Genomic DNA, 27,150 nt, shown 5'->3' with positions numbered 1-27,150 from the left:
ACAATTACACCATATTGAGAAAGAGCCTTTGCAGGAAAAATCTATAACTCACACAAGCAATACTTTTTCAAAGGAGTGTGGGTATCAATCTAACTGCAAGACTTACTTAATGTTCTCTTTTTATCTACTGATATTTTCTTTACACTTGCATTCCCATGGCTGTATGACATGGTATATGGTAACACAGTGCGTAATTGTGATATAATAAATACTCATTAATTATTATGATCAGATAAATAATATTTCTATTAAGTCCAACATAAGTTTAAAAATATATATTAAAGTACTTTTAATGTACCTACTGTTAAATGTTAAAATTGAAACTAGAAAAGAGGCTCAGTCACTCTGCCTGAATCTTGTGCTGATTGCTAAACAAACAATATAATTTCATCTGAAATGAATAAAAATAGTATCTATTTCCAAAATGAGAGAGGAATTATTTGTTGCCATTAATTAAGGAACATGAATTTTTTTACTTCAGGCCAATTAAATATGCAAAGTACACAGTTGTTCTCATCAAATGTACAAACTGCTATACAGCAGTTAACATGCAACTGAACAAAACAAGCAGATGAGTCTGGTTTTGAAAGATAAAAGCTTTAAATTAAATACATAAATAAATAAGATGAAGATCTGAAAAAGTTTTTTGAACTCTCCAGATATTATCCTTGTTCCATAATCCAGCAGGAGGAGCTGGAAATCTTCTGCCACAGCAGGTGCACAGCTTAATTTGAGGAACAGACACTAGAGCAGGTGAACAAATGGAGTAATCAGGCCAAGCATCTGAGATAAGATCCACCCAATTAGAACTGCTTTTCAATGCTAATAGCTAAAAGGAATAAAGTATATTTTAATAGTCAGTGTATTGTGAGGTAGGGAACAACTAAAGCTAGAAAAAAACACAATTTTTTTTTTAATTACTGAGCCAACAAAAAGCTGGATGCTGCATGATTTGAAATCCTTCTGCAAATGTTTACTGAGAGCTACATTCAAGTGGTACAAGCATAGTGCAATGAAAGAGTAACAAAGGAATGGTCTTCAGCAAAGAACAAGCCTCTACAACCAAATTCTAGCTTTGTCAAATCAGATGCTGCATTAAGCGTGCCACGTGTTTCCTTTCCCCCACAGTCTCTGGAAAATGAAAATGCTTTGAATATTGCCTTATTCCTCTATTGGAAAAGTCTGTCCTTATGTTATAGTATCAGTAAGTGTGTAAAAGATATCTAGCACTTCTCAGAGTGCTGGACTCTGAGATATTTCTTCCATCCACTGTCTCCTGTACTCTTCCACTGTTCCTCCTCCCATTCCATTTACCCTTCCCTTAGGCTCTCACATTGCATTCCCACAAATCACCAGTTACCAGGATAATGAGTAAATCCCATGCAGAAAGAGCATCTGCCTCCTTCAGTGCTGGCTATTCCCAGGGGCACCATGTCTCATATTCAGAAGTCCTTTTATTCCCAACTTGGAGTCCCCAAGTAACAGGTTTCAAAGCATCCAAGCTCCCCTTCAGGCTCTGACATTTGTTTGAATAATGGCAGTGTAACCTTCAACGCAGTGCTTATAAAAATCAGTATGTTAACCATTCTCTATAGTGAGACTGAGGTTTGCATCTCAAAGGAAGATGCAATTAAAATGGTCAGAGGTCTGTAACAGCTGTCCACTGTATACATGTTGAATCTTTGATCTGGGTTTCTTAAAGCAGAAAAAAGGTAAGACTAAGAGATTTATCAGCATGAGGAAGGAAAGAAATAGCAAACTTCTAAAAACTAGGTTAAAAATTTAGTATTTCAAGAAAGACTTTATAAATATATTAATGAGTCACTATTACACATTCAAAAGGTAATGTTCAATTCAAAAAATTCAAAAGGTAACACAGTAATGGGATTTTTAGAAGGTTTTACAAGATCAGAAAGTTGGACTTCCATAATTAGGCCCTTGAGTTTAACAGTGAAGAGAGCATTAGAAAATCTAATGCAGGCTGCAACACAGAGGTGAACTATTCTACAGAAGAGCATCTGTATCAGGTAGTGCATCATTTCTGTGTAAAGCAGGAGACTAAAAATAAACCCCAGAACTCCAAACCATGGAAAAGGATCCTTTCTTTCTGCCAGTGAGTGACACTGCTTAATAACACAGTATGTAAAAAACTTCATTTATTCTTATAAAGTCAGTTGCCCCTTAAAATTCAGCAGTTCTTTTTTCTTATATTACAAAAAGTTTGTTTTGGCTAAACTGTTTATTACTCAGAATAAGCAGATTATTAATCCTTATTAATCTCCTCTTTACAATGAATGCCTCTGATCAGCCCTGCATGCAGAAATCCTTCTATTTCTGCTCAATTCTTATTTTCTTAAAGCATCTTTAAGATAGGGTGATCAGAATATCATCTCTTGAGTAGAATGAGCCACACACACAAATCTGAAGTCAAATCCAGTAAGACTCATACTGCCAGCCTGTGGAAGTAAAACTGGAACTAGTAACATATAACTTACAGAAGTTTGTAATGTGTCTGTCCAGTGATACACCTAGAAATGGGAAAAACCAAAGCAATTAAGCCTAACTTTAAAATAATACTGCATATCAGGAAGCCATATAGCCTTGAAAACACAACTTTAAAGAAAGCTCTAAATATTCAGGTTGATACTCTAAATTGTTAGCTACACTTTGAAATTTAGTCACTTAGCCACATCAATCAGCCACTCATTGATGTGCAGGCATGAGATGTAATAATATTTGTAAAAAATGTAATGACTAGATGGCTTGGTTTTACAGCAAGAACAGCTGACAAAAACATATATACTCAGACCATAAAAAAAGAGAAGTATTGCAGCATGTTGGTTCTTAAGTCTACAGATTTCTATTTTATCTTATCAATTGATTTAACACAGTGAAAGGATAAATATAGAAGTAAAAATATGTAGAAATGTAATATGGTGTTGGGAGAAAAAGCCAGAAACAATGGCACCATCAATTACAAGTGCTGCATGTACTTGGATATGGTTTCTGTTTCTGTTGTTAAAGCAAACTTGGAAGTTTTTGTATTCTCAGTTTGAACTCCAAGAAGTTTTAGCCATTCTGCCCTTTTTTACTTTCTACATGTACTGAAATTGTAAGACATTTTACATTGTTTAGTTACTGATACAATTTCTCCAACATGTTTTATTGCAAAAGCCAATTTCCTATAAATTACAGTCAGGAAGATAAACCTCTTTGTCTTAAATAATTGCGTAATCCTTTCTTACAGACATCAACAAGAATGTTCAGGAAATATACTAATCAATAACAGCATACACCTATTATTTTTTAAAAATATGCACTAATGATATGAAAGATGTTCTGCAGAAGTATACCCTCTTCATTATTCCGCGTTACATTTAGAGCTAGTCAAGTCTGTATGGAAAACACAAACTTTTGCTGGAGAAAGAATGGCATAGCCATCTTGCAGACAAGATTCAAGTGTGATGGAACAGCAGGAATCAGGAATTATGATGAGCTGAAAACATCTGAGAGTAAACAGGCCATGAGCCATCTGTTGCTGTATCTCCCCACCATCTGAGGTTCCAAATAAAATCTCGGATTTTTACTGTGCATTTAGTGAGGATCATTAATCCCCAGCCTTCTAGTTCTTATACAACTGTCACAGCTATACTTTCCTGCAAAGCAATTTTAAATAATTTTTAAAGGATTCTTTATATTTGGTAAGTCTACAAGCATTCCTACAGCTGTATTTAGGTTCTGCATTGGTTAAGTCAGAATGAAAGTTATGAAAACATATTCTAGGTAAATTCTGACAACCAAATATTTTCATTGCAGAAAAATATCTGTGTTTATATTCTCAATTCCCAAACCTAAAATTAAACAACCTGGCACACCTGCAATTTTGAATGTTAATTTTCAGGGTGATTTGGCTTTTACTTTCTTTTTGTTTGTTTAGCATTGGTTTGGTTTCTTTTCAAATAAAAAAACCCCACACATCAGAAGCATTATTTTCCTTCTTTCTTTCACTTCCTACTCTGAAGTACTAATCACTGTCTAAATTTTACATGCATACAGACACATACTCAAACACACATATACACATACACACATCACCTTACTTTGAGATAACTGTCTCCTTCTCCAAGGAATCACTGTCATTTTTAAGCTATTTGTGAACAGCTCAATCTTGCAAATAAATGAAAAATAAACATACCTTCTTGTTTTCCCCATTATCATTACTGGAACCAACTGAACATTATTTCAGGTTTGTTCCACATCTGATTCCTCTCAGTTACTTACTCCTAATGTCACATGGTTCACTTGTCTCAGGATAGGGACTGCGCAGAAACTCATTTCTCTGGATAAACATCCAGCATGTTCCATCCTGTCTCTCCTAATGCAGAAGAATATACAATGGGATGCAACGGATGCAATTTTAGAGAATCAGAGAATATTAAGGGTTTGGAAGGGACCTTGACGATCATCTAGTCCCAATCCCCTGCCACAGGCAGGACCTCCCACTAGACAAGGTTGCTCAAGGCCTTGTTCAACCTTGCCTTGAACACTGCCAGGACTGGGGCATCCACGGCCACCCTGAGCAACCTGTTCCAGTGCCTCACTACCCTCATAACAAAAAAAAATCCTAATATCTAACCTAAATTTTACCTCTTTCAATTGCACCCTTGTCCTATCACTACAGTTCCTAGCAAAGAGTCCCTCTCTGGCTTCTCCGTAGGCCCCCTTCAGACAAACAGAATTTGATATTTAAGCCAAGCTGTTTTGTTCAGTTTCTTTTCTAAAAAACAGTGTTAGTCCTTCAAAAAGAATTTTAAAAATATTATTTATATTGAACTAGTTTCCCTAGAATTCTCCCTCAGTCTGGAGTCTAATAAATCTCAGGAATCCAAACTAAACATCAGACAATACATCAAAATTTGCATTCAGATAGGAGGTGTTGGAAACATAATCAACCTTATTATTTATACTCAAGAAGAATAATTAAATAAAAATAGCAGAAGCACTTGAAGTACATGGAGCTCTGAATATTATGAATGTTTTCACTAAAAGATGAGCCCCATTTATACCATAAAACTCACTAAATTAACTTTTCCCTGCACTCTAAATCTTCTCCACCTGAGATGCACAAGCAATGGCCTGGAGTCTGTTATTCTTACAGATGCAATACATAGCCTAGAAAAGGTTTTCTCATTTAAAGCAGCATCATGTCAGCCACTGTAAAATGAAATGCTGTGTCTGCCAAAATTCAAGTCTTACTCTACAGATATCTGGTATGCCCATGAGGCTTTACAGAAGCACTGAATACTCTTCAGTAGAAAAACACTCATACTAAACCAAAGGCTGAAGGACTTCCCCAGAAAATTCAGTTATTCAAAAGAAGATTTTCTCTGATTAAATAATTCATATTTTCCCTACATATTCTCAAATGCATAACAGAAAGCCTATAGCTGCTTCTATTTTTCAGAACTCTCTTCTTTTAAATAATCAGTGACACCATACCCTACCATGTTATTCTGCTTAAAGTACCACCTTCCAGCATTCATTCAATTTTGTATTGATTTTGTCTTTCAAATGCAATTCATCATTATTGAAAACCATCTCTAGCATTTACTCAGCAGAGACTACTTTCTGTTTCCTGCATACTAATTATGTTCTATGGAATACAGAAAAAAGCTTAGGGTTGAGAAGCTTTTCTTCTAAGCCATATTTCATTTGGGACTGAAAACAGATTTAAAAGATGCATATTCTTGTACCATATTCATCCACCACCATGCTGTTGGACTAGATACTCATGGTAAGTCCCTTCCAAAGAATATATTCTATATTCTGCCTCTTCCTCATTTAAATTTTTACTTTCCAATTCTTGTAGTAGCAAAACCCACTCTAAATTATGTGCCTCAAAGGAGTGCTAATGTTCCAGATATAGTTTGTTCAATAAAAATACCAAATAAAAGTATAAATTACATCAGTTGTGACTGGTACTGACAATGCCAGAGGTGACATCCTCATAACCAATGTAATAAAATCTAGAGTTGTGTAGAACCTTCAGAACAGACACACAAACTGTATTTAAGAAGTAAACTATGAACACATGGAAGTTGTTTTCTAAATGCTGAAGCCTCCACAATTTTCTGCTGTCTCCTTTCATTCAATAGGTATAATTTTCATCAGCTATCCCAACTCAGAAATCCTATGATACAACAGCCTTCTCTTTACAGTTTCACTAGGACTCAAAAGTGCAGCCTTGAATTCTCAAAATGCCCAAGACAAATTAGACAATAAGCATCTGAAAATAAGCATCATTTCATCCTACCCCAAATGAAATCAAAACATTTTTTATTTCCATAGACCCTGAAGGTTGTCTCCTGCTCAAACTTACGTGCTTGCTCAAACAAGCACAATCTAAACGTGGCCCAAGCATTTAAGTACAATACACATTAAGACCCCAAATTCCAATAACAGATAATTTAACTGTATTCATACTAAAATGAATAGGGCTACATACTTCAGGCAACCTAGAGTGAACAACAGAGGGGCTCTACCTAGCTGAAACTTGGTGAAATATATCAGCTGAGAAACACAACGTTTTTAAACTCCAATCAGTTTTTGACAACTGTACTTCACAACCACGTTTTTGAGACTGCTTGGGATAGAATTCTTGTCTAAGTCAAAGAAATTACAAAACTAGTCACTAAGTCACACTGTAAAAGCTGCATTTTCCTCTACTTTCACTTACAAACAAAATAAAATTATATAATATTAGAATGGCATTTAAGCTAGCACTTTATAGCCCCTTCAGTCCATAGTTTCTTGATCACTTTAAGGCAGAATAAAACAGCACCTCTATCAGAAGAATTGATCCTATCCTCTGTACGAACCCCAGCCATTCATACACCCCTTATACTAGTGTAAGTCATCACTCAGTCACGCAGGGAACAGAATTGGGAAATTGATCCATGTCCAATTAATTAAGAAAAAATCTTCCTAGGGAGATGCATTCAAAATTGCCTTCACTACTTCCTGATTTATCTCCCCAGTTCTCACAACAGAAATTGAAATAAGGCAAAGGCACATTTTAGGACTTCCCAGCATGACATTGGCCATGCTGCTCCACAGAAGCAGCAACAGACCTGCCTGAAACAAAATGCTTCATGCCTGTTACTGGAAATGGAGGCAAAGCTATCAAACTTTGGGATCAATAAGATATCCATTTGGAAAATCATTTCTGTGGAAACTGCTCCAGGTACCTCACTTGCAATACACCTGGCTGAAGTGTCTGAGGCTGGTGCTTGGGAGGGGTATGCCACAGAAAGGCTAAGTCATGCAGAGACGAAGACACCTTCACAAATCAGCTTCCCTCGTGCTATGGGATGGTTTCTGAATAACTGGGCTGTTGAGACACACAGTGTGACATAACTGGCCCTTGATACACAGGAGTACCAAACACATCCTGCTTGTGTCCCAGCAGTCAAAACCAATTCAAAGCTCTAAAACCAGTAAGGCTACCCTGGCAACAAAAAGACAGGGCCTAGGACTGAGCAACTGTCAGCTTAGACTCATCCTCAAACACCAGCTAATATAGGATAGAAAAAGCCAGGAAAGAGGCACAGGCAAGGCACGTTCATAAATATTACATTAGGTATTTTTGCAATGACTGTTAGCTGTAAAAATGCTTTAATTAAAAAATAACATAAAAATCAGACTTATGGCTAAGAGCAGACCTGGCCAAAATTGTTATTTTTAACTCAGTAACTAAGGAATATGTGTCCACCAACATTTCTGAGGCCCACCCACAACACTCTCTTTACTTCCCAATTTTAAAATCTGAATGATTTTTTTTTCTGTGTAATTGCAAAACTCCAGTCTGATTTAGGGTTTTTTTTTTTACATATATGAAAAATGTGCCAAAGAACTGCACTGCAATGAAGCAGAGTCTACCTACACAGAGCTTTTGTAATTTTAAATGTTTGTGAATTCAGGGTGTGAGACTTAAATACTATTGTCACAAGGCAGTCAGCAGAGACCACACATTATAATTCAGTTTAGTTCATCTTCTAAAGACTGGACAAATACTAGTTGGTGTAGGAGGTCTAACATTAAGTCTTTTTAGACAAAAAAAAGTTAGTGGCCTTTCAAACTCAATTCACTAGAAGCTGAATTTTCACTGTGGAACTGGGATCAAATGGAACAAGAATATTAGTTTTTGCCTGAAAGTTTCCTCTCCATCATGAGGAAAGAGCTCATAACTTAAGACATTAACCCTGTTTCCTTATATCAGTGCTGGTACAGAAGCTTTCTCACATTTCTTAAATACCACCCTTCAAAAGGAATAACATTGGAAGTGCCAGCTTCTTCAGAGACAACAGTTATGTAACAGCCAGCACATATCATTTTCATTCTTAATAAAACATGTATTTCCTTGCTAAGGAAATATTATGAGTTAAAAAAACAAAAACCCATTGGATTTGCTAAAGTACCATGGAGAAAGTTTTGTTTACCAACAAAAAGTACAATTCAATTTGGACAGTCACTCACCTGAGGTCACACTTTCTAATATTCGTAAGTACATCTGATGTTCTCTCATTCAGCTGCTACCTGTATCATACCATTGTGCTAATGCAAAGAAAAGAAATATATTTTTCCACTTACATCTCTGCCAGCCTTTGCAGGAATCTGTCCTTGAGTCTCTCTCAACTTGCGAGCATTGTCAAGTTCTGCTTGAAGTTCTAAAGCTAAATCCTTCAAATAAAGTGATAGTACTCCATTAGTTTAACTATCTTAAACTTTTAGGAGATTTTCTTATTGAAATGAACTATTAATTTCATTTTTTTGTGTGTTTTGATATAACATTTTAAACTTTAATGACACAAAAGACTAAAGAAAACATGTCAATACAATTCACACAACTCTTTATAGGATATAACATGAAAAAAACATGTTCAGAATAGAGGCATCTGAAGTTTAGGAACAAGTATTGCCATAAAAATACCACAAAATATATTCTTAAACATTATTAAGTTCTACTAATAAATGCTTCTCATAACTAAGCATAGATATTACTTTATGTATAGGAAGTTAAATAAGGAAGCCTGAACACATCATTTATTTTTTTTTTCTTGTACACACACAGACATACACACCTTTACACACATACATCAGCTCTATGGGTCTAGGGAAACATCTCTCAGAAATTTTTGCTATGAAGTTTCACATCTCTGTCATGTCCAACTTCTGCACTTCAGACCTCATTTTGAGAATTGAAATGCACATGAGATAGAAAATAAGAATTGTTTATAGGCTTGTGAAAATTAGCTTTGATGGTCCTGCTCCCACATCCATCTGCCTATTAACTAAATACAAGTATTTTATAGTATCTTGGATTGCTAGGAATTGCCAGCCTATCAACTTTTAAATAATAGAACCATTTATACTCTAACCCCTCTGCCAATTTCATTGACTGGACTCCAACCATCGTGCCCATATTGCCACCCCAAAATGAAGTCATTTGACCAACATCAAGCAGCAAATCAGTAGCAAAAATAGATTCAGAATTCATTTGGCCCACATGGCCAACCTCAAGCTCCAGCCACCAGGACATGCTGTTACATAACCATCTGTTTTGGTGTGTGGGAATGAACTTGCTTAAACAAGCTGCATTTTCAATTTAATTAGAGAAAGACCATGAAAAATATTTAAAATGCCACAAGGCTATTATATACTATACATATTGTATTAGCTATTTTATTAATTAAACTGTTGTTGTTTGGTTTTAGTTTGTTTTTTTTTAAACTAGGTTGATTCAGAGTGCATGTATAGAAAACTGTGTATGTAAAAATAGTAAAATTGTAGTACTGGTTGCTGCAACATTATTTGGGTGAAAACAAAACAAAACAATAGAATATTCAATGAATTACACTTTCCCCAAAGAATACATGTATATTTTTCATCAAATCACTTGCATTCAGTTCCTATCAGGTTGAAAAGAAATAGACCAGATTTTGCCCAAAGTTTTATTTAGGCAGTGCTACTGAAGCTGAGCAGTATCAGAAAAAAAAGTTTACAAATTTTTGCTGCCTTCCATCAGTCTTTGGAAAACCTTCCCCTCCCCAGTACCTTAACAACTAGTGTATAGATAGCTTACACTAAACCTGTCCCTCAGAAACCTATCATATAATTACTTATATTTTCCTCACTAGTGTATGTTTTTTTAATTAACTAGGAAAACCAGAGATTAACATATGGACACACCTATTTAAATCATTAACACTATACCTTAGCAGGAAATAAATTGCTTCAAGTTACTTTTAATTCACCTTTGAAATTAATAATGTTTAAAATGGACAGGATTTCTAGATAAGGTATTGCTGTTCAAATGTTTAAAGCTACATATACATATCAATGTCTAAAGTCTGTGGAAAAAGAATTCGTAACATAAAATTGGTTTGAAAAGAAAATATTTAGAAAATGGGCACTTTGTACTGACAAAATTTGAACCATCTGATAGGGGCTTTAACAACACCATGTCCTAGTCCAGCAATAATAATAAAACATACTTAAACTTTCCACAAATCAAATAATCAATACATCTTGAGAAATATTAATTTACCACTTGGAGACATAACATGTTTAATATATTACTATAGACAAATATATTATTTATTATTTCTTAAAGATGTAGATTTTGGTGCAAATATTGTGTCACAAGAGAAAAACTAAACAGGTGCAATAAAAATTAATTTTCAAAAATAAATACAAAAGCCCCCCAGTGATAGCATTTGCTTCTAAAAAATACGAAAATAGCTCCTTAAGAGCAGCTATTCAGAGCCAAGCACTTGAAAAACACAGCTTAATAACTAACAGATTCTGACCTTGTTATAACTGAAACTTCCAGATAGTACTACTGAACGGGATTAACTTAATAAAACCATGCTTAATGTAATAAATAAAATACATCAACTTCCGCATTTAGTGTTGCACAAGAGTAAAATTCTTGTTCCTCCAGGTAGCTGGCTGAAACAAGCTACGTTAAATGTGCAGCTGCTTCTCCCAGCTCCACAGACCAACCTCAATCAGGGCAGGACCATAAAGCATTCCACAGCTGTTCCCAGTGCAGAGCTGGCTGCAATGGCATATGCTATTCCTTTCAGTTTTACAATTTCTGTATCATAATTAATAAGCCTGGTTATACAGCAGAGCTATGGACTACGAGCACCTACTTGTGACAAAGCTGATGAAATGAGTAAAGCTCCAGACACTGTTTACCTTGGAACAAAGACAGGGAACTTTGTAGTTTTCACCTGCTCCCTTTTTTATAAAAAGACAAGAAATACTTGCAGAGTATTTAGAGAAGAACTGGTTTTAGATATGCTGCTTATCCTAAAAAGCCTGGGGTCCTGAATACTGTAGTCTATGACCTATTGCGTTTAAAGCAGAAATTACTGTAAATGCAGTATCTGCAAATCTTACCAAATTTTGCAAGTCTTTATTTGCTTGAATCAATAGCCTTTATATACATTAAAAAAACCCCAAACAATTAAATCACTGTGAGCTTTGAAGAAAAATTGCAGTAAATCATGACAGTTTTTCACAGCCATTACCGTGTCTCCCATGAGTTCTGCTTTCACAATCCTCGCTCCCAGTCTGTTCATCTCCTCTTCACTAAGGACCCGAGGCGGCTCATCCTTTGATGATCTGTAAAACACCAGCTACACTAAAGCCACAGAAAAACAGTGCAGTATTCACCTGTGTAATTAAGTATGATAAGCCTACTATACTTGTACATATGCTTCTATTGGCAAAATCATTGAAAACTACATATTATAAAAATGTATTTGCAGGCAGAAGCGGCCATGGACTCTGTAACCAAAGAGCTTGAATAAAATGTTTACGAGGTTTGTTTCCTTTTAGTTTTGAGATCAACTCAAATGAAAAGCACAATCTATGAACATTTTCCCAGCATGAAAAAGCAGTCAAGAGTCAGTAGCAGGCATAACCAAGAAAAAAAAAAGGGAAAGAAACACAGAAAGTTATTTTAACACACTAATTCTTCTTTCTGGCTTTGGCCATGCTTTTACTTCTCAGTTTCTGCAAAATGACCCATTCTGAGTTATTCTGTTTGTAAAATGGCCTTCCACCTCTTGAAAATTACTTATTTCCCCATATTTATCTGCTCACAGTACAATCTTTGCATCTGTATATGTTATGGCTGATACAGTAGAGTTTCCATGGAAAATTAACTGGTACCATTTTAAAATATGAAGTCCTCCTAGAGAAACCACAGCTGGTAATAAGGAATATTGTACCTTAATGTTAATATTAAAAACAGCATAAGATTTTTTATGATATTTATTAAACAAGGACTCCAAGAAATAATGCAAAGAGGCATCAAGTAAGTTTGGCTTTTGTTCTCTGACCCTAGGAAAGACTAAAACAAATTAAATCTAAAAGTAAAATATCCAACACAAAAGATACATGAGTACAGTTATGATACTGGTTTCTGCTGTTAGAGAGAGAATTCATTCACTAACTGATGGTTAAACCCTGTAGGATTTGAAGAATGGGAAATCTTTGAAGATGGTGTCCTCTTTAAGCACCAGATCTCCCCAGTCCTGAGAAAATTACCAAAGTTGCTTTTCTTCATTTTCAAGATGCCCAATCCAAACCCCCAAAACTCAGCAGAATTTACTTTAATTTCACCAGAAACAAAACATTCAAATATCAAGTTCCCACTTTTCCTTAAGCTGTATCCTCCAAAGCAAGGCAGACTACTTCAGAAAAGGGAAAAAACATGTTTATTAATTCATATATGCTTTTTTTAAGTGGCACTAGTGCTTGAATCACTGTCTGAGCTTTTTGAGATTCGGGATATTGTTTTGATTTGCTTTTTATCTTCTTTCAAATTAAACTCTGAAGCAGTCACATTATTAAGTGTGACTTCCAGCAAACACTAGATGATGGACTCTCCCTCTGGGGACATCCCTTGGACATCCAATCAGCACTTTTAATTAACCTGTGTCATAACTGTCCAATACACTTTGATTTATAGGCTGAAGAAACTTCCTCTGTGCTTTAGAAAAGATAAAATTTAAAAGCTGTACTTTCAGCATGAGAGATGAGGAACTGAACCAGCAACACCTATTAATTCAAGCCTTCACCTCAAAGATTTACTTTTTGTGACTGACAACACTACCAAAAGAGTACATATATTACAAGTCTTGAAACTTCAAGAAGAAAAAGAAAGCAGCAGCTTATAAATTACTCTCAACAGGTATCTACTGCACATATCCAAACCTGAAATGTTCCAAAAGTTTTCTACAAAATAGAATAAAATAAAAAACCAAACCAAACCAAACCAAACCAAAAAACTTCTGACTAAGGAAACAGGAAGATAGTTATTCACTGTTTCAAAACACACAGAATCTCAGGAGTTAAGAAGTTGTCTTAGACGAACTTGGAAGTAAGTTATGTCAATAAGCAGAGGCTTTATGGTTTTGCAGGCCTAAGTAATCCCCACTTTACTAATGAGTCAGGTTAGTAATTTCATTGGCTAAGAAATATGATTAAAATATCAAAGAAGATGCACAATTGGGTTTAACAGCACCAGAACGGAAAACACATTCAAAAGAAAATATTAGCTAAACAGTTTCTACATCTAGTTCTCTTCTGTGAGGAAAAGAATTATCTTTTCTATCATCGTAATTGAATTCTTTGAACTTGAGCAAGTAAACCACTTCCGCACACAATCTCATTTCCCAAAATTTGCAGCTTTGTCCAGTTACAATTACCATTGCACTTAGTAAATGTGGCAGTTAAAAATCTTAACTGCTTTTGTACCTGCAACTAAAAAAAGTGAATCACCATCATCTCACAAAAAACAAAAACAAAAACAAAAACAAAAAAACCTGGAAAGAGTAGCTGTTTCTTTGAAGAAAACAATACTGAGGCAATGGTATCACTAACTCCTCAATGATTCCATGTACTGCTAGGTGTGACTGGATGGGATGGAATTTACTTTTTCCACAGCAATGCAGTGGTGCATTTCCCTCCACACTGTGCCTAGCTCTCCCCTTCCCAGGCCATTGTGCAATCCCAGGGATTCTCGTTATGCTTTGGCATTTGTGGTCCAATTAAGTATCCCTTGACTGTAGCAGGAACTCTTGCCAGGCTAAGGTGGGAGCACACTGTCCACACCTGGAACTCCTGGTGTCTGCCACAGTGGGGAACTAAGGCAGAAATACTCAGTCAGCCCCTGGCAGCCTCTGATCATTACTCACCTGAACCATAGCCTGAGTGGAACAGTACCATTGCTACTGGAATTTTCAAAATTCCAGTGACTGAGCTGGACTGTGGCCAGGATGTAAATTTACTGATGACTGCAGCACAGCACATTGCAACCTCACAAACAGCAGTGCTGTGTGAGGCCCTCTGAGCCCTCCTGGACCACGGTGGGCACTGCCAGCACTACACTGAGTGGGACACCTCTCAGAACTCACCAGCTCCCCAGTCTGCAAAGATTAGAGCACCATAATAGAATGCTGAAAAGGGGAAAAGGGGACCAGGGCTGAAACTCTCCACTCCTTGAGGCTCAGCTCCCGCTTGTTGATAAATTCCAATACATTTGAAGTATTTCACTGAACTCAAGAGGAACTCTTAGCAGGCATTTTTTATATGTTCACAGATATATATTTTTATACATTTATACACTTTTATCCTTATATACAAAGATGTATATATCCCTATGTATAGATCTCTTTTTGTCCATGTGCACGCATGTGTGAATTAAGATACCTTACAGCAAGTAGAGTATGAATGTTGCAATCTCAGATCTGTAATTGTCACTGTTAGGACTGTAATCAATCCTACTGACTCATAACTATATAAATGTTAAATTAGTCAATAATTAAGTACTGCTAAAATCTTGTGATTCATCTTAAAACTGTAAATATGTTCAGACTGCTGCTGTATCAGAAGCCAAGTAAAAATTTCACCTGTGGTGAACTGATACTTTTACAGCATCATACTAAGATCACTTCTTGCTGATATCTTGGACAGTGGTTCTTCAGGTGATCCTAATTAATTACAGATGTGATCCTTGACATGTAAACCATTGATCAAGTCTGAAACAATGATTGGACCTAGCCATACCTAAGCTCCATCAGGAGTTTAGATAGCAAGGGTCTGCTCAGAACCTTGTGACTCAATGGAAGGCTCCCCCTAACCCTTTTATGTCTTCAGACTCTGTGTAAAACATTCTAAATCAATTTTAACTCAGTTTTCCTTTATATGTTTTCATTCATGTAGTAAATAATAGAGTGAAGCCTACCTCCAAATTTAGTCTTTATGACTTTTATAGATTTATATTAAAATTATATTATTTTTGCTAATACCTTAGATGGTGAGTTTTTGAGCAACCCTAAACCACTCATTAGTTAGTGACCAGCAGCCCCTCTGGCACTGTGCTTTAGGTTTCTCTGGAGACAGTGCTGATAAAACACCCATGTTTTGGCTGTTGTTGAACAGTGCTTACACAGCCTCAAGGCTTTCTCTGGTTCTTACTGTGCACTGTGCATCCCCAGCAAGCAGGCTGGAATGAGCAGAGGCTTTGGAAGGGGTCACAGCAAGGACAGCCAAACTGGCCAAAGGGCTATTTCATGCTACATAATGTCATGCCCAACAAAAAAAGCCTGGAGAGAGCAGTCATTCCAAAGTAGCTGCTGCTCAAAAACTGCTTGGGAATGGGTCTGCTCATGAGAGGTGGTGAGGGACTGACTGCCTTTGCATTACATGTTGTTGTCCCTTTCCTTCACTCATTAAATTGCCTTTATCCAATAATGAGTTTTTCTCCCCTTTGTTCTTCTGTTTTTCCCCTGCAGGAGTGAGAATGAGCAAGTAGCTGGGATGCGCTTAGCTGCTGGGGTCAACACACCACACACACAAAGCAACAAGCAGCTCCACACCTTCCGCCCCATCCCACAAAGGCAGGCAGAAAACAACTGTGGACTGTGCAGACCTTGTACCAGAACAAAGCCATGAGCAAACCAGGACTCAACAGATAAGGAAGCCTCACAGACTTCACTTCAGACACCATAGATCATTCTAACCAGAAGTTTACAAAGCACATTTAATTGGTAAACATCAGGCACTTCAGTGCAATAACTATTGGGGCAATATGTAGGAGAAGAAAAAGGATCATTAAATTTGAATGTCTAATGCCTCATACATCACAGGTTTAATGCTACCAGAGTAACTAAAACAACTGTAAAAATATACTTCTCATTTTCCAGCAAAATAGCACCTAGGTAAACAATAAAATAAACAATAAAATAAGACATGACAAAGACTTGTGAATGTTTACAAAATAGTCATGCCAGAATGTGGAACTACTCCTGCCATGACTTGTACTCAAGCTCATGCTTTAAAAAATAGAAACACAGTAATTGAACATCATGCAAATAATTTATATTTTTTCTATAAATGAAAATTCAAATTTCATTGGCTTCTATCAAATTATAGCAAGTAAAATCTGGAAAAAATACCCAACATACAAAACAAAAAGAACTGTGTAGACTAAGGTGCCTGTTTCTGGTTAGTCATACAGTAGTCTCATACAGTACTCCTTAATGTACACTGTTTCTTTGGAAATACACTATGAGGTATGTAAGTACTACATATATAATATGTATATATATTTCCATATATATACATATAGAAATAGTAATAAAGAAATACTTCATAAGCCTGCTATAAGAAGTTTTTTTCTGCAAATAAGTGACATAAACACGTAAGAAAGAAGGAATTATATTTGATCATATTTCATTAAATGCTTTTTTCAACCAAATTGTATCATTCTTCTTATATACTCCAACCAAGAACATTCACTTGTTCAGCTTTCCCAAGCAATTAAATAAAATCACCCTGATTCTAAAATACTTTCGCACATGCCTACTGGAAATATCTGAAAGAAAGGATTCATAGTAACAACCACACTAGTCAAATCACTGGAAGAACCAGCAAGCTTCTAATACTGGAGAACAGGAGGCCACGAGCAGAGCAAACTCTACAACTTACTTGTCTGACCACCTCTCCTTACTATTCTCTGTTGTCTCTCACTAAAGCAAGTCATGGACAATTAAATTCCTGCTGCCTATTAAGTTTGTGTTTCCTTTCCCATTCCTATTAATGCTTCCTCTTCACCACAGAAAGCACACTTTCTATTAAATACCTTCTACTATTTTTCATATGCTACTACTTTAGCATATGAGCTCATCTCACAAGTGGCAAACCTATCCCTGCTGTATTAATTATTTCAGTTTTTAGTCAGCATTTTCTAACGTTTCAAGATTGTATTTTATAAATTCAATGACTGTTAAGATATTTTGCAGGGTTTTTTTTGCCTAAGAGGCCAATTTTACTGCAGTTTGAACTAACATTAGAAAGAAGCAGAAAATAACCTGCCATTAGCAATTCTCAAATGTGCTGAGGAGACAGATCCGGTAGGGGATGTTCACTACTTCTGCTTAACTTACTTCTTCTAGCTGCCCTTAGCCTGAGGCTAAGACTCCTCCTCCCAACTGAAGAGATTTGATATAATCAGTGTCAGATATTGTCAAAAAGGAGATAGAGCTTTTGTTATATTTTGCCATGAAAAATACAGCAAATAAAAACCAAGTAAAGATGTTCATAAAATACCTAGAGGATGATTTATTGTCAGATAAAATCTGTTTCTTCTCAGGGGTATCGCCTGCATGCTCCTGTTGCAACTTCTCTTTTTCATCACCCGGAGTTCTTTTCCAACTTTTGCCATCAATTTGTTCCCTAGTACCTGATGATTTTTGATCAGATTTTAATTTCTCATTGCTATCTTCTTTGTGTGTTTTGGTCCACAGTGCAGCATCCTCACCAGGTTTCTGGAAACGGCTGCTCAAAGTGCTATGAGCTGAGTCCTCCTTGGAACAGGTCTGCTTAAACTTGGAGTCTCTGGGTGCACTGTAAGACATTAAATCATCCTCAGAGGGTTTCAAAAATTTGTGCTTCAAGTTGCTTAGAGATGAACTCTTTTCCAGATTTTGTTTTTCACTGGAGTACTTTCCTGCTTTGGAGCTGTAGCCACCTAATACTGAGTCCATGTTACTGCGTCTACATTCCTGGTCTGCTCTTGACAAATCTCTTCTGTAACCCTTGTCTTCCTGCGCCCACCCCTTGCCATACTTTTCCCTGGAATAGCCCCCAAACGTGTGTCTGTTTCTATCATCTTCATCTCGTGTCGCCCTTTCAATATGCTGTACTTTCTTGTCTTTCTTCACTTCTTCACTTTCTGAATAGTCAGTCCTCTTCCATCTCCCACTTCTGTGATAATTTTCCTTTTTGGATGCAGCTTTTTCAGCTTCTTCTAATCGTGACTGAAATAACTCCACGGACTAGAAGAAAGAACAAAAAAGTCATACTACTTTTAAGGCCATAGGGTATTGTGTAAGTATTTTAAATTTGCTATAAGATCCCACATATTAAAACATTTAACACAAAAAATATATAAAGGGCTGGGTAGCTTTAGACCCTTCATCACTTGAGAGATGCGTCAAAGGCTGTTTATTCCTGCTTCTTTACACATCTTACTTACACATTAAGTACTTGTGCCTTTATATGAAAGTAATCTTTTCCAAGCATCTATTAGTATGAAGAAAATTTAACTGAAAATCCTTACCCCGTATCTCTCAGCTACAATTTCCTCAAAATTTCGCTTCTCTCTCTCAGCCTGTTCCTTCATCCTTTGGTATGATTTTCGCAGCCAACTTAGTCCAGCATCTTCTACCACTGTAACTAAAGCAGAAAACAATGCGAGGTTGTAGTTCTACATCTCAAGTAATTATTCCTATTTAACCTTATTTTGTATGTGACATTAAAGCTTCACTTAAACTTATTGTAAAAATTGAAGGAGTTCAAAACAAAAACAGAATTAATATACAAATATAATTACATATTTTCATTAGTTAATGCTACTTCTACCTCAGCAATATCACTCATTTAATTTAAGCTTCTCTAGTTTATCATAAGCAGTGCCCAAGACAGGAGTGGCATATGTGAAGTTGCTGAGTTTCTTTTAGTGCATTAAAGAACCTTCCTGTTGTTCCCACATTCTGTTTCCATTCTTGGGCATATTCCTTACCCACAAACAAGTGAATTCCCTTTCTCAGAAACTGAATTGAGTAACCCACTGCTTCCCATGTAAGAAGCTAGCAGTGGTCTTAACATTCTGAGTACACACTGATGCCTGTCAGCTCGTACAGATCTCTGATCTCTGTGACTCCTAAAATTGGGCATGAGGCTAATGGTTTCTGCGACAGATTGTCCACAGGGAATGGCTCTCAAAAAGCTCAGACCCCACTCTTCTCTGTTGACAGAATACAAGGACCATTCTCACCATACAATAAATGTTTCATGACATTATGAGAAAGGTTTTCATCACTGTGTTTGCTGGAAATGGGCAGGATAACCCTGGGTTAAGGAAATAAGTGAAAAGGCTACAGAAATACTATTTTTCACAGACTGCATCTGTAACATACTTCATTTTGACATGACTCAGACTCTGTGGGTGAAAACTTTAAAACTGTAATTTGTGCAATGAAATGAAAGGAATCAAATGAGTTGACAACAATTTATCTTGTCTTGATTAAATCATGATTTTATTTAATTAGTTCAAAATGCAGAATTTCTGTAAGGATATTGAAGGTCAAACCACTCAAGATTAAAATCCAGTGAAGAGAAATTCTGCAAAACAACATACTATGATATTAACCCAATATTCACAATGGAATTTTCATCCAAATTTTACTTTATTGCATATATTAATAATAATATATATATTATTTATAATCCTGTTACAACAACACTAGGAGTAATTTGTTAGAAACACAAAGTCCAGAAACTGGAGACAGAAATTTAAGATTATTAGTAAAAGTTGCTCTTTACCTTTCTTAACTGAAGCTTCTTCATCCTTCTCTGGTGGCAAACCAGTGCCACCATCTTTCCAATAGGGATTGAGTTCTCTCTCAGACAGCATGGCCTAAAACAGAAATAATTTCAATGTGTGCATAGCATATGGTTCGTATTTTATAGAATATCTGATAAATTTTGAGAGACCTGTGTATGAAGTCTGTGTTATATTGTCAATCCATCACCACCACTTTCATGGTCTAAGCATCTGTTTTACACATTGTTTTGGGTACCAAAGAAAATGCAGACACTGGTGTAGAAAACACAGGAGTACAAACCTGCATGGACAGCAAATAGTTGGGTGGGAGGGTCTATAAAAATCATTCTTTTCTAAGATTAAGAATACATATAAACTGTCATTAACCATATAATAACTAGGATGACATTCTGGTGATTTAAGATGTCCACATTAAATGATCCTCCAACAGCTTTGAAAAAATGTTCAGGAAAAAAAAATCGTGGAGAAAAAAATTTTCAAAATATTAATCCCTTGTCAAAAGACAATAACCAAGGCACTGCATACTGCACAAGAATAGTGATCCAAGTCAGTCTGGGTCCCAAACACAACAAAGCTAACTGGGAAGCCTAATGGCAAGAAAGAGCCTGCTGTGAGATGTGAGGACAAAGAAATAGTTGCTAGTGATCCATTATTACATTTTCTGATCAGACTACAGAGCATTTAACAAGGTGAATGAACAAATGAAGGAGTCATCAACTGTATGTAAAAAGAGTTAATTCAACAACAGCAACCCTTTCTCCAGCCAGACCCTGAGTCACACATGTGCTCACCAACAACTGAGACATGAAAGGCACAACTGCTCTGAGTTCTTTCTTAAGGATACAACAAGCCTCAGTACCCTACACTTTAATACAGTAACTTTAAGTTTTTACCACACTAAACAATGGTGCAACTTTCACACACCACGGAGAAGGCCGGACAAATGGTCTACTTGCTACTAGCAGAACTTAGTACTAACAAAAGTAGATTTCTCCTTACCTAGAAGACAGTTAAAAGGGTTTTCTCCACAAGCCTGATGTATGAAGCCTTCCATCCAAACAGACCAATTTAATTAAAATCATTATCACATCAGGCATTAGTTTTAATAACAATAAAGACTTACATATTTGAACCAATTCATTACTTTATTCATCACACAAAATTTAATAAAAGGCAGAAAAAATTAAGATATTAATTCCTCCTACCTGCTCAAGTTCTTGAGCTTTCTGTCGTTCCAACACTTTTTCTTTGTGTCTTTCACCTTTGACAGCTGCTACTGACGTTGTTTTCAATGACATAAAGTTTAAATTCATCCATTCTTCCCTCTTTAAAATAAACACAAAGAATCAGTATTCATAATTCCAACAAAAACATGGCTTATGTGCCAAACCAAAGTAGTGTAACTACTAACAAATGCTGCTGAAAATTAACAGTATAGGTTCTAGAAACACATATGAAATACTTCAATGAAAAGCAAATATGATTTTAAGAACCCTAATCTTCCAATGTTTTAATACTTAAACAAATTTCATGTCTCCCTGTAATATGAAATACATATTTACAATGGTATTTAAGACATTAGTAAACACGCAGACTGTATAGAGTGCTAATTATTAGCATAAACAAATACTGTACATCTCATTTAGCTAATTCTAATCTCATGATCTCTTACATCTCCTCTAGTGTATATAAAATCTACAATCAGTATCTGAACACAGTTCATAGCTCAGATATCCAAGCACTAACTGCACTCTCAAACTCAACAGTTATACATCTAAATTCTGCTAGAAAGAATAAATAAATAATAAGAAAGAATAAATAAATTCAGCTAGAAAACTACATTTACAAAACCTAAGCCAGACCAAGGAGATTTTTAAAGGACTAGACTAAAGAAAAGCAGCATATTAAAAGCCTAGATATATCTACAACCTTCATACAGGTAAAACCTGAAGCCTCAAAAACAAGCAGTGATATATATTGTAAGCAATTACTCTATAAAGGCAAGTATTTATAGCAATGCTTTAATTCTAGTATAGCAACCAAAATGACCAGATTACATCTATTTTGAAACATGTACTTGCAGAAGAATCTTCCTATCTTCCAAATAGTTCAAGTCGTAGTTGTTGATCTGAACAGTATGTCACTTTGTCTCTATTATTTAAAATTTATGTTAGGCAACATGCCAGAGAATTTCAGAGGTGAAACACAACATTCCATTTCTCAGATCTCCTCCAAGAAAGAAGGAACTGAAAAATCATCTATCTGCAAGTGATCAATAATATCTATGTCCACATCAGCAATGTGCATCAACAAATGTGGATGTGCACAGGACCTCTGGCAGTCATCTGGTCCAAACCCCCACTCATGCCGGGTCACCTAAGGCCAGCTGACAATTTATTCGATTGTAGAACAGCCACCAAACTTATGAAGAAGAAAGTAACATGTCTAGTCAAGACCTTTAAGATGATGTCTGTGAGAAAATCAAACTTGTAAGAGCCTCAAAACCCGACAGAAGGAGTTGGTACTGGGCAACATTAAGAGTAGTGCCTCGTTAAACACTAAGAACTATTAGGTAGAAAAGTCTTCCAATCAATGAGAAGTGGCATTTACTCAGCTAAACAAAGACATTTGTCTGTAAAATAGGTTTTGCTCAACAATCTTCTAAAGAGCTCCCAAGAAACCAAAGCACGTTTCACAAGATGAATTTATCTCTGGAGTAGCTGTGAGCCTGCCCACCTGAAGGGAAGGTTCCTTTGCAGCATCTGGTTGCTCGTTGACCTTCCAAGCCTCTTCTGTGTCATCTGACTGTGACACATTTGACTCAACCCATTCAACTGAAGAATCCTAAACAGAGAGTTTAATGTAAAGAATACAAGTAATACCTTAACACACTACTTAATAACATGCAGTACTTAGCAATTATATTGATAATCAAAATTAAAGCTGATTAGCATTACTAATATATTACTGTTTAATATATTAAAATACTGATAATAAAACCAGAATATTGATATTCCCATAGAAGATTGTTCCATCGTGATCAAAACATTTTACTTCATGAGCACACCACAGTGTGCAACACTAGCTCATACTGGCAGTTTATTTGCATAACTCTGCTAAAATTAAAACAGTCAGAATAAAAACAAAATCAAAACCAATTGGATTTATGGCATAAGAAAAACAAAATTTTAAAAAATCTAAATCCATTACTAAGTATGTTTCACATTTAAAAAGTTAGATCAGTTACACAGCACAATATAAAGCATGGTACAACATGCTATTGCCTGCTATTTTTGTACCCAGCTTCCTACACTTGCACTTGCAAACAGTGTACTGAGATTTTTCACTTGAATCCAATAGGACTGCATTGAACAGTGTTTCTTTGCTATTCACATGAACCTATCTAAGGAGTAAAAGACTTTGGATGGAAGTTACAGCCAGGACTGTGTTGCATCCTAGGAGCCCCTATTGTGATCTGAAGGGTTTTGGTGACTCCCATGGAGAAGGTGGGACATTTGTGCCTTTGGTTACTTCCCACACTGATATTACAGTTTATCTCTGGTATTAACCCCTGAAAAATAACTCTCATTGTAATGGATGTTCCTTCACTCCATAAAAGCAACTCTGAAAATTAAAACTAACAGTGCCGCCTGACATGCACCAAAAACTCTGGGAAGATGTTTTCCACAACGTGGCCAGAAGGCAGCACCCAGATTCCAAATGCAGTCTCTGCACTGTTTTGCCAGAGTGCCCTTCCATGTGAAGGCATGTCCTTACAGATTCAAATGTTCAAGTCCTTCAGACCCATGTACAACTCCCATGTTGTTGGGAGTGTCCATGTTGAACGTCTGTGGAAAAAGGTAGAGGTAACTCGTGCTTAAAATCAAAGTCAACTATTTGCAATTTTAGATACATCTTTCTATCATATACCACAGACTACAGGGAATCTGTGAAATTTTCCTCTCTATATCAGAATGTTTTAATTTTTTCTCTGCTGAAAAATTATAAATCCTTTAGTTCCTAATGAGTGAATTTATTATTATAAAATTCACAGGCACTCACGTAACAGCCTATTTTAAAGTGATTAAATACTCAGTACATTAAAACTGACACATTTTGCCGCAATTTTTCCCAACAGAAAATTATAAGAATAAGCCTGAATTTTACTAAGCATGTGTACCCACAGGACTAAAATGGTTCAAGTTTTAACACTGTAATCTGAATTATTTTAAAATTTCTAACTTACCGAAGAACTATCAAGTAAGTCATCCTTCTTTTCAGACTTGTGTTTCTTATTTTTCTTCTTTTCTTTCTTAGCTTTTTTGGAATGTTTATCCTTTTTCTTTTTCTTCTGCACAGAATGTTCCTACAAGTAAATGTAAATGAGATCCAGTAAACCACATCACCCATATACAAAAAAATAATCAAAACCTACTTATCAAACCACACTGAAGAAAGGTAAAACACACATAAATACCTTTTATTTTTACTGCTCTCTCTCTCTTCTGTGGAGGGAGGGATAGGCTGGGGTGGTAGGGGCAAGGAGGGAGGGCATACCTCACAACCATAATCAATTTTTCTTCCCCCTCTCAGTATCTTTTTCATTGGAACTAAGGCACTACAACTAAAGAGATAATATCTACTACATTACATTTATTTTGGTCAAACCTGTCTTTTCAGGTATCACTCCATTATCAGTACACATCTTTCCATTGCTGAAATACCTGCACATTAAAAGGATGTGATATTCACAGGCTCCATTAAGGCTTCTCCTGTGAATGACTACAAATGAAACTGCTATGAAGCCTTGAATCCTCCAGATTTCTCCCAATGGGACTATCATTGTCTGATAGCACTCGCTTTTCTGAATTTGGTAGAAATTAAAGCTGGAATTGAATGACAGAATTTTAAACTCCTGGTGACTAAAAGATAATTTCTACCTTAAAAAAAACTAATATCAAAGCATAAAAAAATCAGAAATTGGGATGGATTTAAAGACCATCTTAAAGCCCTCCAAGTCTTCTGTTCATACAAACATTCTGTAAAGGTAACAATCCAATTCAATGATTTGCAATTTCATTACCTTTTCCAGTGGTTCCACACATTCACTCACATCAGCAGGCATCCATGTATCTTCACCTCGCAGATCCTTTAGCAGCTTGCAACTCTCCTTCTTTTCATCACTACTTTTGGCCTAAGACAAACAGAGAAGAAAAATAACCAGGTGGAGCTGAGTAGCATTTCCTTACAGACACAGCTCTGCAAGCCACTGACACAACCATACACAATGGTGAGAACTGCATTTCAGTCTTCAGAATGTTCCTCCCTTTCTAATTATGGAGATAAAACTAGAACTGCTTTTACTAGTTCTTCTGAAAAAAATAAACTGCAAACAGTTTCAATTTCTAAAAAGGATTTTTATATGCCACATCAATAAAATAATTATTTTTTTCAGCCTCTGAAGCTCACTCTTATGCTCAGCACAAACATGACTTTCAGAAGCAAGTTTACTTAAGTATAACTTGTCTTTAGGAAAGTCTTTATCCCATATATCCTATGCCATATATCATCATACCCTGATTAAACAGAAGGAAAGTTATTTTATATTACTACTACCCTAATTTTGTGTCAGATAAGTCTTGCAAATTTTAATTTGGTTTTGGGTTTTTAGTTATTTGAGGGGTTTATTTTAAAGCAACTAAAATCAAAACAAAAACAAAAGGAAGAGTTTGGAATTCGTATCCTTAAACACCAACTTTTACCAGAAAGTGTTGTCAAATATAAGCCAAGAGAACATATGCAAGTTTAAGAAAGACCAATATTTAAAACAAACAAATAAAAAAGTCTCAGGAGACTGGACAACAGTTGAGGTCTTTCCTCCTGGCCAGCTATTAGTTCTCCAGATCCAAGCCTGTGCACTCCACAAGACAGTAACCTCCCTACCACACGGCAATTTCTCTTGTTTTGATATAGCCAAGAAGAAAATCTGCAGCTTTTGTCCTGATAGAAAACAGTGCTTGCAAGAAGATGATCAATACACTATAACGATTCAAAGAACAGAAATATATACTAAAAAAAATAAGATTAAAAGGTTTGGTTTTTTTTTAAGTGCTACCTCACAAGATAGGACTGCTGTTGTGTTTCTGAACACTGACATTAGCATATGGAAAGTGGCACAACACAATACTGAAAAAAAAAAAGCCCACTACATATCTATACCCAAACAAAATACCCTTTTAAATAGCCTTTTAAATCTTCCATGTCTACTTTCTTAGCAGCTCCATATGATAAACTTTCTAATGCACTTAAATGCAAGCAAAGCAAAGCTGCTACCCAGGCTTCTTGATCTTAAACAAAGAAATATTGTAAAACAAACAAAAGATAGTATAAATCAGCCTTAATAAAGAGGCCAAGACTGAGATGTCCATCTCCAGAATGAAGCTGACAGTCTACAAAGGTGAATGCTACCTCTTAAAATTCAAAAGGCAGGCATAAAGAAAGAATGAGTTAAGAACACATTCAGACATCTATTCCAACACCAAAACATTTTCTAGTTTGTAAGTAAACAAAGTAACAAAATAATGAATTGGACTACAATTCAGTGGAACAGCTGTTAACTACAACATAGCATCACTAAAACCACCCAGGACTCCAAAAAATGCAGGTGTGTTTCCTGCAACTTCTCCATGATACAGGGATGTAACCCTGGCCACCCTAAGATATCTGGGACAACACCCTTGAAAATTCATGCAAAAATATATCAGATTGACATATTATCTTTTAGTCCATATAGACAACGATAACCCTTTTGTCTTAAAAATACACTCATTTGACTAAAACAAAGTAACTAAACATGCCACATTTTTGGACAAGCAAAGGATAATAACCTCAGCTTTGCAACTCACAAAATGTCTACAAGCCACAGACTACAAACTTAAAGCTTATAACTGGACAGAGATGAAACAATGGAGATAAATGGAACCTAAATATAGTTCTAGATGGGAAAAAAAACCAACAAACAACAAAACTGTCTCTCCAAGCTAACTGCTTCACAAGGAAACACAAAACAAGTTGCCAAGTTGTAGACTGAAAATAAAGGGCTGGCTTTTCTGTATATTCCATTTCACTTGTGGTTGAGAAAGAACTGCAGCTGGAGTCAATAG

The 27,150-nt window shown here is 35.9% G+C and overlaps 1 protein-coding gene across 2 annotated transcripts in view; it reads right to left on the bottom strand.

The window, feature by feature from the left end:
- The window catches only part of CWF19L2 (CWF19 like cell cycle control factor 2), a 61,714-nt gene that overhangs the window by 24,668 nt on the left and 9,896 nt on the right, over positions 1–27,150 (bottom strand). For both annotated transcript variants that reach the window (XM_014257632.2, XM_088052192.1), the window contains exons 2-10: positions 25,071–25,181; positions 24,234–24,353; positions 22,724–22,831; positions 21,193–21,312; positions 19,966–20,059; positions 18,701–18,816; positions 17,689–18,416; positions 11,598–11,691; positions 8,650–8,739 (exon numbers count right to left, since the gene is read on the bottom strand). In XM_014257632.2, coding sequence (XP_014113107.2) covers positions 8,650–8,739; positions 11,598–11,691; positions 17,689–18,416; positions 18,701–18,816; positions 19,966–20,059; positions 21,193–21,312; positions 22,724–22,831; positions 24,234–24,353; positions 25,071–25,181 — 1,581 coding nt within the window. The remainder of the gene's footprint in view (positions 1–8,649; positions 8,740–11,597; positions 11,692–17,688; positions 18,417–18,700; positions 18,817–19,965; positions 20,060–21,192; positions 21,313–22,723; positions 22,832–24,233; positions 24,354–25,070; positions 25,182–27,150) is intronic.

The sequence above is a fragment of the Pseudopodoces humilis genome, chromosome 2, assembly GCF_049639895.1.
Source record: "Pseudopodoces humilis isolate 2021_Gansu_Grassland_sample_001 chromosome 2, ASM4963989v1, whole genome shotgun sequence".
NCBI lineage: Eukaryota > Metazoa > Chordata > Aves > Passeriformes > Paridae > Pseudopodoces > Pseudopodoces humilis.
The sequence above is the reverse complement of the archived record's forward strand: the minus strand, read 5'-3'. Positions and strand labels throughout refer to the sequence as shown.